General features: G+C 36.8%; 1 protein-coding gene across 2 annotated transcripts; it reads left to right on the top strand.

Annotated features, from left to right (window-relative positions):
• The first annotated feature begins 56 nt into the window (after positions 1-56).
• Positions 57-11,436, top strand: LOC134528312 (ceramide synthase 5-like). 2 transcript variants are annotated; one of them, XM_063361827.1, is made up of 3 exons: positions 57-276; positions 5,233-5,618; positions 6,388-11,436. In XM_063361827.1, exons 2-3 carry the CDS (start codon positions 5,244-5,246, stop codon positions 7,105-7,107), a joined length of 1,095 nt encoding a protein of 364 aa, XP_063217897.1. In that variant the 5' UTR covers positions 57-276; positions 5,233-5,243; the 3' UTR covers positions 7,108-11,436. The 2 variants fall into 2 exon arrangements, with proteins under 2 accessions (XP_063217897.1, XP_063217898.1); XM_063361828.1 differs by lacking the exon at positions 57-276 and adding an exon at positions 2,273-5,137.
• Positions 11,437-11,810: the final 374 nt, after the last annotated feature.

The raw sequence follows: 11,810 nt of genomic DNA, 5'->3' as shown, positions 1-11,810 counted from the left end.
CTTAGCATTAATCAAGGAGTGTGCATTAATCTTCATAGTAGTATCTTTGAGCTTTGCTCGAATATTTACAATTCAAAAATTTAACATTCAAATTTTTGTTGTTTGGTTTCTGCTATTATTGTGAATGTTTTAATGGTTAATTAAAATTGTCAACGCAAGAGAATGACTGACAAAGGCTGTTATTGTGTATAGCTGCACAGTTACTTTCTTTCGTAACTTTTAACATTCATCATAAGTAGTTAGAGAGTGCCCATTTGCTCAGAGACCAGCGTTCAGGTAAATGTTTTTATGTAATAAAATTACAAAGAAAATAATAAACGCGTATTGTTATAAAATATATCTTCAAACATTGTACAGCAGCGAGTGCAGAGTGCTTAATATATTTGAGGTTCGTGTAGTTATTTTTTGGTGTTTAGTTGTTTAAGTTTAGTTCTAAAGGAAAGCGTTTTCCGAAAAAAAAATCAGAATACTTAATTAAAATATATTTCCTGACATTTATTTGGAATCATGATTAAAAGAGAAAAAAATGTACTATTTACAATTACAAGTTTGTAATTAAGAAGATTTATTATGATTCAAATATTCACTTAGAGAATATAAATTATGACCAATTAGGAAGTCTTTAACTTTTTTCTTTAAAGAATTTAGTTACAGAAGGGATGACTGAAGTTACTGCAGATAAACCCCATTAAAAAAATGAACCAATATTATCAACTTCTCTAGATTTTTTTTGGCTATGTTTATTTATTAAAGCCCATCCATTTTTATTAGGTTTATGTTAGTTTTATATAATGTGAAGAAACAATGAGTTGATAGTGTGCCGTGCTGACCAGGTGTCAATGTTCATGTGGATAAATTTGTAATGTCGCTGGTATTCCGCAAATAATATATATTTTTTTAAACGCTACAAGTTTTCTATTATTTACTCTTTAAAGAGTGTTTCAAAATTCGTACTAGTTTCTGAGAAATTACAGTTATGAGATTCTTTAGGTAGCCTGTGCAACAACTTAGCTGTTGCCATATTGTACTTTATTTGTTATTAGCTTAGATGAAACTGTTTTCCATGAGAGATTGGCCTGATTGCTTGTGCTTTCCACAGTGATATAAATTTATTTTGTCCTTTAATAGTGCAGCCGTGATTGTTTCAACAAAAGCTGTACCTGATCTTGTTTTCGCCACCCTACTGATTACTTTATACTAGCGGAAACTTGATCCTGTGTTTCTCCTAAGATCCTTGGGTGGAAAACCATTTAGGGTGAAAAACAATCTTGACCCCGGTCATAACGTACTGACATTAAACATTTTTATCTTCTAGAAAACAGTTTCAACTCTGCTGTATTCTTAAGGATCTCTGGAGAAACACATGATCAAGTTGCAATGAGTATCAAGTAAACATTAGGGCGGCGACAACAATCAGTCCAATCTCTCGTGGAAAACAGTCTTGGTTACGCTTTAAAAGCACATAATAAAGGCATGTCACTATAGAAAGCACAGGTGATCAGGCCAATATCTTGTTGAAAACAGTCTCAAGTATGCTAATAACAATTAAAGCACTACATAGTGATGGCCGCAGTATTGTACATGCAACCTGATGTAACCTATAAACGGCAGTTTCTTAGAAACAAGTAGGAATTTTTAAATACTTTTTTAAGGATAAATTGAGGAATGTGGAGTGTTCAAAAAAATAAACATTCAAAATTTTATATATTTTTATGGAAAAGTATCTATGTTAGAAATTACCTTTATTTGTGCATCTGATTGGCCAAGCTGCCTGTCATGTTTCCAATTTATCTGCAGAAGATCAGCAATGTCGTTGTAATGGAATTTGTGAAATTTTATTGGTGCTGGAATGTGATTGGCTCTGTGCTTGCATCCGGCCATTACGAATGTGACAAATTAGTCGAAGGTGGGGGCAGATGTGCGCAGTATCAATTGGAAAGCAGACATTATTTTGTAATTAAATAAAGGTTTTGATAGTTCTAATACAATAAAATAACCAGATACCTCCACGAGTGACATAAAATATAAAGTTCTGTACAATATTCAACAATGACTAATAATGCTCATAATAAGGGAATTACACCTGTTGTATGCCAATTGTACGTAGCTTGTCGCAGGGCATCAGCTGTTTTCATCGTGGCATGGAAAGCAGTGCGTGTCAGCATTTTGCTCCCAGACGCATTGGCTAATTGTGTCAGGGGTTTAAAATTTTATTTTGTGTTTCTTTTGGCAGCTAAAGAATTATAATTGTAAGATTTTTATAAATGTTCTAAAACTTTCATTAATAGATTAATTTATTTGTTATGACACAGTTTGAATGTAAAACTTATTTTTAGTTGAGTTACAATTTATTGTTGATTCAAAGAGAAGAAAGGATATTTGAAACTCAAGTCAACAGCACCAATCGAGCAATTAAATATTTCAATTGTGTACATACATGCAAAACAAGATGCCAACCCCCGTAGTCAGGGGATTATCTGTGTTAGTGAGGCGGGATGATAAGTGTGATACTCGCTGGTGCTTCTAGTGTGGTGTCGCCTCTAAGCGCAAGACTCTGAACTGGTGCGCATTGAAGATAAAAGTGTAATGTGTAATGTAAGGCCTTTGAGTGCTTTCAAGAATCTGTACAGGTTTTTTATGCCTAAAAATTATTCTGAAAAAAAACATGCTTTACCCATTTAGAGTCTTTTAAAAAGAAAGTTTGAAAACAAAATACAGAAACAAGTACTTAATTTGTCCCCAGCTTATTCATATCTGCTTTTTGTAAACAGACAGCAAGCATTCTGATATATTTAGCATTTTCAAATTGCGTGGTTTTTTTCTGAAACACTGCACACTGTATGTCTGCCCAGGTTTGTGAGGTCCATAATAGGTTATAAGACACAGTGTTACCCATGAACCAATTCACAAGGCAGTCAGATTTTACCACCAGAAATGGTGTTAGCAAGATTTTGGTTGCATTCATTATTTCTTACTACATGGTACAAGAACTTAAGATTTAGCTGTGTAATGACCTAGAAAATCATTAGCCCACAAAAAAAACAACGAAAAAATAGAAAATAACATTATTAAATATTCCCTTGTGTCTGTAGGGATGTGTATCAAGTGGATAAGGATTGCTTTGTTCAGAACTAACCAAAAAAAAAATTTTAAGCCTCCATAACTTAATTTTTTTTTTTCTAATTTTTTGCCAGTGGTAACTTTGAATTGGGGGAGTACTATAAACATTGAGTTGGATATAGATTTTAAAAATTCTAATTTGTGCTTTGCATTTTGTCCAATTAGCATATTGTTAGAAACTAGCCAGAATAGGTCTGAAGTGATTTCAGGAAATTATTGAAAAGCGAACTGGGATTTGAACCTGGGTCTTCGGGACTGAAAGTCCAGCAGGGGGTCAACATTCTGGAAGTTCAGGGAAAACACAGGGAAGTTGGAATTGGTCAGGGAAAATTAGGGATTTTTACTTTAAATCCTGAAAAAATTATGGAAATTCCCCAGTGATAGTAATTTCTGAGGAAACAAATGTCATGTTCCAGTCTGACATCACCCAAACTGTGAAATCATTTTTTCTTCAGATGGTTTTTTTAGTGCATAGTCATACACATTGTAAAATGGTGTCTCTGAGGTTCTGTTTGAAATTAAGAAGTAGAGAGAGAACTGGGTCCAGTGGTGGACACAGGGAGTGTGAAGTTATGAAGAAATTTGCAAAATATCAGTGAAGACAGTATGATACTGTGTGAGAAGCCAAAATCGCCTACAGCTATTACTATAGGCCAACATTTATGTGTGTTAGTGTCAATAGTAATGTAAGTTTTTTGAATACACATTTTCAAATGTTATTTTTTTTTCTATTTTTTTTATTATCTCACCCCTTTTAACCCACCTCCCCCAAAGGAATAAAATTCCTGTATCTGCAGTGGGGATGATGGAGGCAGGACTTTCTGTATTTCTTTGAGAAAATTGAAACACACAAAATTTTTTAAACATTAGTTGGGGAAATTTGAAATTTTGGCCAGGAGAAAGTCATTGGTATTTTATATGATTATTGTGGCCACCCTGATCAGTGTCTCACCACCTTGCTTCAAGTTGCGTGGGTAAACAATAAATGGCGGCGGCAGTGGCATTGCAGATATTGAAATGTGAGCTCAGAACTCGGATTTATCATAAACTAGCAGGAGTTTATTAACACTGTTTTCAGGGTAAATACAGGAACGTCTCTAGTGTTGGAAAATGGTATTTTCATAATTTTATTTTTACTTTGCGGAAAAGCCGTGACCTAAGACATTAACGAAATACCCTTTCTGTGGTTGTTCCAGTTAGATGTGCAGATAAGCAGGACTTCAGTTCATTGATGTTACAACTTTTCTGGTTCAAAATGAGTGGCCGAAAGCGGGATGTTGTATGGCTTTCATTTGAACATGCTTAGAACCTATATAATTAATGTAATAACTTTTTTTTTTCCAACGCTGGTTTTGGAAGGTGTTTGTAGATGTAGACACCCTGACTACAGCTGGTCAGTGATCCAGCTCGTCCATCCGCCATCCGACTGTCCGTCAACATGCCGAGCAATTCACTATGTTCTGCATGTCCGTCATGATATTTTTCTACATGGATGCTGCCCACTGACAAGAAGACTTAAATTTTTGAGAAAATTTCTTTTTCTAAGGTTTATTAGTTGGACGACCACGTATGCTAAGGAGTCGGGTTCGAATCCCTGTCCTTTCATCCTAATCTTGGTTTTCCGAAACCACTCCAGGCAAATGATTGAATAGATCCTCACGGCTATTTTCCTACCCAATCTCAAGTGTTTGTCTCTATTGACAAGATGTTAAATTAAGTAAAAAAAAATGTTTCCCCCCCCCCCCCCTCCCCTTCTATGTTTTGAGCAGAGAGAGCACCATACACCTTGCACACGCTGAATGTTCATTCTAAAACTAAGTAAATTAAAAATCTATTTTATAATGAGTGTCAAAAATTATGAAACCTTCATGTTTATTACTGTAGATGCCCAACAACAGTTGAGGTACTTTAGAGATGGGCACACCATAAAGATAACAAACAAGTGCATATACATATAGACAGCACAAGTACACTACAAGCAGGTGGACACTGCAAACAGGGAACGCACCGCTTGCAGGTAGGCATCACGTACAGGCAAGCACACTGTCGGGCTCAAGTAATTTTTTAACCGAGTAATTTTCTTTAGATTATCGTGTGTTGATAAATTTTCAGGCGTGGACAGGATGATGGGAGTGCAGTCTTTCTTGGACAAATTCTGGAGCCCCGCGGTGTGGCTCCCTCCGAACGTCACCTGGGAGGACCTGGAGCCCACCGCGGACCGGCCCTACGCCGACTACAGGCACCTCGTGTTTCCTCTGCCGATGGCAGTCGCGATGTGGCTGCTGAGGTGTCTGCTGGAGAAACACGTCTTCTCCCACATCGGGACACGCCTGGGGATAAGGCGCCAGAACAGCAGAGTGCCAGAGCCAAACGCTGCCTTGGAGAAAGTGTACTCCGTGACGAAAAGGCCCAGCAGCAAGGAAATGAACGGACTGTGCAAACAGCTCGATATGACGGAAAGAAAGATAGATAGGTGGTTCCGTCTACGTAACGCACAGGTAGGGTAGAAAGAATTTTTTGTAGACTACATATATAAATTCCTTATTAAAACCTTTTTGTTTTATGTTGTTTCTCTGACGTAATATGGTACACTTAACACTCATGATGCAGGGTAATTTGCTCTAAATTTTAATAAAATTACCTACAATGATTTTCTTAAAATGTTTTTTTCAAATCTAGATTTGTTGGCAGAACCTTTTAATGATTTAGTTTGCAGCAAATTTAATATGAGAGCAAGTCTTTTTAAAGGTATAGTGAAAATTATATTGGTTTAACATAGCTTACTATTCTAATTTAAATATTAAGCTGGTTGATGAACCTGAATATAATATAATTACAGTCAATGGTTAAATCCCAGTTCACATTAAGCTTGTACTCTAGTTTTTGAAGTCATAGAAGTCCATGTTGCGATAGTCTTAGTTTTGATTCCGAGTTCTAAAATCACTTGGTATGAGCAAAAAGGTTGCAACTTAGTTGTGGCAATGTGCCATAAATTTTTCTTCTTCTAAAATTATTGCTTTGGACCCGAAATCGTAAAAAAAAAAATTGTTTTTTCCCACTAACAAATGGAAATAATTTGAAAGCAAACAGTAGGCAAAGTGTTTCTAGAAACAGCAACCTACACCCCTTCTAAAATGAAACAAAATGAAATTCTTCTTACGCGCCTGGCAAAGGTGTCTCACTGCATAATGTATATATTGTGAAGCAGTTCAAAAGTAATTTTGTCGCTGTGATTATAAATTGTTTGCTTGTAACTGTTACTTCCAGGATCGACCGTCCACCCTGGTGAAGTTCTGTGAGAGTGCGTGGCGCTGCCTCTACTACTCCTCGTCGTTCCTGTTCGGACTGTGCTGTCTGTGGGACAAGCCTTGGCTGGCGGACATCGACGACTGCTGGCGGGACTACCCCTTCCAGCCGGTGACCGGGGACTGCTGGTGGTACTACATGGTCTCCCTGGCGTTCTACTGGTCGCTCACCATATCGCAGTTCACCGACGTGCACCGCAAGGACTTCTGGCAGATGTTCGTGCACCACCTCACCACCATCAGCCTGCTGTCCCTGTCGTGGGTGTGCAACGCGCACCGCATCGGCACGCTGGTCCTGCTCGTGCACGACTGCGCAGACATCCTGCTTGAGCTGACCAAGATGGCCAAGTACGCCGGCCGCCAGCTGGCCTGCAACCTCCTGTTCGTGCTGTTCGCGCTGCTGTGGGTCGCCACCCGCGTCGGCGTCTACCCCTTCTGGATCCTGCACAGCACCACCATCGGCGCGGAGGAGTTCGTGCACATGTTCCCCGCCTACTACATCTTCAACTCCCTGCTGTTCGTGCTGCTCTTCCTGCACGTCATATGGACGTGCATCATCCTGAAGCTGGCGTGCAAGTTCGCGTTTGCGGGTCAGGTGGAGCGGGACCTGCGCAGCTCCAGCGAGGGCACGGGGGAGGAGGAGGATTTCAACTCCGAAAACTGCACCAAAAATAGTTCCTAGGCATTTCGCACACACTTAGCATTTTATCTTAAAAGCTACAGAATCGCTTATTTAAGGCTTGTTTGTGAGAGTGAATGATGGTTTTTATTTCCAGACATTGTTGCTGCATTTGTATATTTGAATGGTGATTAATGGTTCTGGAATTTCACTAGTGTCTCAACTTTGAAATAATTTTTTTTCTTTAGTTTGACTATTTTTTCTTTTCATTTTTTTAAAATGCATTGACTCCAATATGTTCATAAATAACTCCTCAACTATTTACATTATATTTTGTACAAAATTTTGACCATTCTGCTCTTAAATAGTTATTTTAAATATCTTACTTCATCATTTTTTTTGGTATTTTGGCAAATCTGCTCCCAGTCCCCAGTAAATTTCAGCTTTTAAAGATGCTTTTTGTGCAATTGGTCTTGTCATGGTTGATTTCAGAATCAATAATCACATTTTAAAGTTTACTTAAGTCCTGAAAGACTGATTACGTGTATGTTTCTTTCTCAGGTAAAAGTGCTTGTAGTTTCTTAAGTCTGATTGTAGTCATGTCGGTCTATTTGCATGAATTTTGAATATTGTGCGTTAGGCAGTTTAGTAGCGTTGTTATTAGTTTCAGTGTTCTGTACCCCAATGGCCCACGAGCCGGCTGTCACTAGCCTCCTGCTGCGCCTGGGGATGTTTCTTATCGGAAGGGAATTCTCACGCGGGTGTAGAGGCGACCACTGCCGTGGTGTGGAGGGTTTCTCCTCGGGGCTTTCCCGTGCCCTCCCACTTTCCCTCAGCCACTGCCCCGCTCGCCCGTTCGCGCAGGCTGGCTATAGCCTCGTCTGGCAAACTGTGTTTCATTCCATCACACCAAATTTTGACACTTCAAGGAGCAAAGTAAAGCATCCACTGTGCGACATTCGACCAACAACCTTTTGGTGGTAGCGCCATTGCGTGCCCGGGTGTTTGCCTCCTCCAGAATCATTTCGGCATGAGAATAAACAAATAACCCTCCCCGGGGGTGCTTGATATATTTTACTTTGCTTGTAAAATGATTTTAACCAAAAGATTGTGCTTGTGGCCTGCTGTGGTTTCAGATAGTTAAAAATTTTGATGCTTATCTTCCATTGAATACTGAAATGTTGATTTGATCCACATTATAAAACTACTAAGAAATATGGATAACATCGTGTTGTTGGTTAAATAATGTGTCAAAATCATATTGTGTTTATTTTCTGAAGTATTGCATAATTTATTAATTAAAACTGTAAGACTTCATTCCATTCCTTTTTTAATAAGTACCTGCTGTTTTGGAATAATTTCGACCAGTAGCTGCTAGTCTGTTGTCAGATGAATGGAACAGCCCTTTGGTTGAGTGCTTGTGCTCCTGCAACCTGGGAATATACTTTCAAAGTGAAAAGTATTTTTTTTTTTTTTAAATTGTGGAGTATGAATGATTTTTTTTGATAACAACTACAAAATACTTAAAACAAGAAGTATTTGCAAAACAAAATATAAAAATGTGTGGAAAATATGTATTTCATATTGTTGCATTTTCAGTACTGCCTATCTCTGCTAATTGCCAACCTAACTAACAACATTCATCCGGCAACGACTCATTATCAGAAAGAATATTTTTTTTTAAAAGAATGTTCACAAATTTTTCATTGGTCACAATGCCTGTCAAAATTTGGTTATCTTAGATGAAATTTAGCTATTTTCTCTTAAGCCCTCCTTCATGTTGAAACTAAATTTAGCTATTTTCTCTTAAGCCCTCCTTCATATTTAAACTGCCCGAGGCAGAGATAACAGGCAGGTCTTATGTTATTCAGTATAGATCTTAGAAATGTAAGTATTTCTGTATTTTATGTAGAAATTTCTAGTTTTTAAAGAATGGTTGGCAGATCTTAGAATGGAATCAAAGGAAAGGTTTAAGCTGGTTTTCATGTACATGTGCTAAAATGTGAAATGCAGCTTGAACTGAGGACTTTAGTTTCAGACAGATGGCCAAAAGAATGATCCAAATTCTTTTGGGATCTAGAAATCGCACCAACGCTTGTTTGCGAGCAACTGCTGTATTGACCCTTGCATTACAGTAACGTATATACACACACGTATGGGTCGCCTATTTTAGGCAGATTTTTAGTGTAAAAAGATGTACTGCGACCCATATGTGAATTTTGGGTTACAAAAAAATATTTAACTGTGTGGTGTAATATGTGCATACATAACAGACCTATGTTGGTTTTTAATAAATATAACTTCATGAGTAAGTGTAAATTGTTTAATCAAAATATCTCAGCGTGAAGTTCTGTGAACAGTGCAGTTATTGTACGTGTGGCGTGTCTGCCGTCCTACCAGTCGCAGCGTCTGCTGAGCTATAAGGGCGTGGAAAGGGGAGGAAAATCTAAAAATAAACCAGCAAGAGAGAGAGAGCAAGAGTCTGTGCATATGGCAGGGTTGATGGCTTTCCCTCCCTTTCTTTGTAAATGTCCGTGAACTGGCACCCACGTGTCTATCTTGACGGATGTTCATGATGCAACTCAGTCCAATCATTATTGTTTTTGAATGAGATTTCCCACCTTAACAAAACTGGCAGCCATCGCTGGTGTTTATAAGAGCACCTTTTATATTCCTCCAGCCTCGCGTGCTACTGACAAAGAGTAGCTTGATGCCTCTTCTCTCTGTGGCAAAGGAATGGGTTGAAAAAATAATAAAATAAAATAGGGGAAAAGGAAACAAGGGTATAATAAATAGCAGTCTTCTCCTTTGTCTTGTTAGGAAGTGCGGGAATTGGTGGGATCATAAATATATTCCATAGTAAACAAAGAAGAGCGGAGGGTCAATGCCAGTGTTGTATTTCTTACGCACCAGTAAACTGAGAAAAAAGAACAATTACTTCACTTGTATCTATGGAACTATAGTGAAGACAGATGCATGGGCGACCCTTACAATGAAAATGTTAGATTTTTTTGCCCAAAGTTAAGGGTGCGACCCATACAAACCCATGACCCTTCTGCGGGTAAATACGGAAGGTGCTTGCATCCACGTTGTTACGATGGAGTGTGTATTTAAAATGATTGTACTGCAGATGTTATTGTGAACCACAAATGCAGTCTGAATAAAACAGGTGCTCTGGCAAATTATGACTTCACGTTAATGTTGGTAATACGTCTTAGGTTGTACAGTTATACAGCTTGTATGCATTTATATTATTTCTATAAACTATAGTAAAATTAAGAGTTGTATTTGTGGCTTGACTTTTTGTACTCATTTTAGATAGTGAGTTTATCAATAATTCTTCCTGCGAAAGCTTTAGTAGCATGCTTTTATGAATTTGCTGGCTGCTTGAATAAGTAATTAACTTTCATTATTCTATATCATCTATTTAATACTCTTAATCTATTTTCATCTCTCAAACTACGTAGTCTTTTTAGGTACATTTTAATATTTAATACTATTGATACAAGTTGATCAGCAAGAAAATATATACCTAAATTTTTGCACTTGGTTTGCTTCAAAATTTTTGCAGGTAATAAATAACACTAGCTTGAATAAAGTGTCATTAAAAACACATTCAGCACGTAACTGAATGAATGTGATAACATGTTAAAAATGACCAGTCCAAAAATTACGATATTGAGTACATGTAGTTTAATAAAAAAATTAAATAAGTATATTGATATATATTTTTTTTTAATTTTTGAAGTTATTTTTGGTTTTGTGTGTTCAACATTGGAAGAAAATATATTCAGTAATACGTGATACTGAATTTAACCAAATATATCTTATCTACTGCTGTTCTGGTAGTGGTTCACTATGTTCAAAGCTTCAGTTGGAATTTCATATTATTGGGTAAAATTAGAAAGATGTTTACTTGTCTAACATATTGATTTCATTTGGGACATTGATCACATTTAGTATATATTTAAACAGGCCTGAAATACTTTTTATTGGTTCCTGGTATTTATCTTCTAGTGAGTTAAACTAAATACATTGATTCAAAGTGCTTTAAGACTATTCAGGGAAGTTGATAATTTTGCAAGACTTGTTTAAAAGTAAACAAGTTTTCTAATGTAACTATTGTACACTGTGATCAGCTAAGAAAAAGTTACTTGTAAATTTGGAACTTACTGTGTAGTATTTAATTTATTTTACTATAAATATGTAAAAAAATTGTGTCTGTGCAGTATAGTTATGCAAAAGTATTAAGGATTTGTTACCATGTGAAGTACTGTATGTGCTTTGTAGTAGGTATGTTATTTTGTTAATGTCGTAAATCCAGTACCTGTGATGGGTATGGGCTTGTGAACATCAAGGTGTTTATAAAAATTATTTTCTCCAAAAGCAGAACTTGTGTTTCATTACTTAAACAAAATTCTTTATTGCATTGAGGTAGTGTTTGTTAACACTTTTATGTCTGTTACCAACAGAATTTCTGCTCGAGCCTGTATTTTGGCAGCAATGGAGGTTTCTATGAGAACCTAGCATATGATAGTTCACACACAGCTGCTACAATATTATTTAATTTGCATTGCCAGCCTGTTTACCTATTCTTTTAATCATATAAAAATTTATTTATGATAATATTGGTTTGAGGACACAAATCATATAACAGTTTTCAATATTAGAAAATTTACTGATTAATAACATCTGACATTCTCAGCTGCTAAAATTTTTGTAATATCAGAAAATCTTCCCCATAAAATTGTACACATACAGAAAAC

Source organism: Bacillus rossius, chromosome 1, assembly GCF_032445375.1.
Source record: "Bacillus rossius redtenbacheri isolate Brsri chromosome 1, Brsri_v3, whole genome shotgun sequence".
NCBI classification, from domain to species: domain Eukaryota; kingdom Metazoa; phylum Arthropoda; class Insecta; order Phasmatodea; family Bacillidae; genus Bacillus; species Bacillus rossius.
Note: the sequence above shows the minus strand (reverse complement) of the source record. Positions and strands in the feature narration are given on the sequence as shown.

Excerpts from the sequence above, each read along its gene's own strand:
- LOC134528312 (XM_063361827.1), top strand. The coding sequence starts at position 5,244 with ATGATGGGAGTGCAGTCTTTCTTGGACAAATTCTGGAGCCCCGCGGTG. Across the intron at positions 5,619-6,387 it reads TCCGTCTACGTAACGCACAG|GATCGACCGTCCACCCTGGT; the intron begins GTAGGGTAGAAA and ends TGTTACTTCCAG.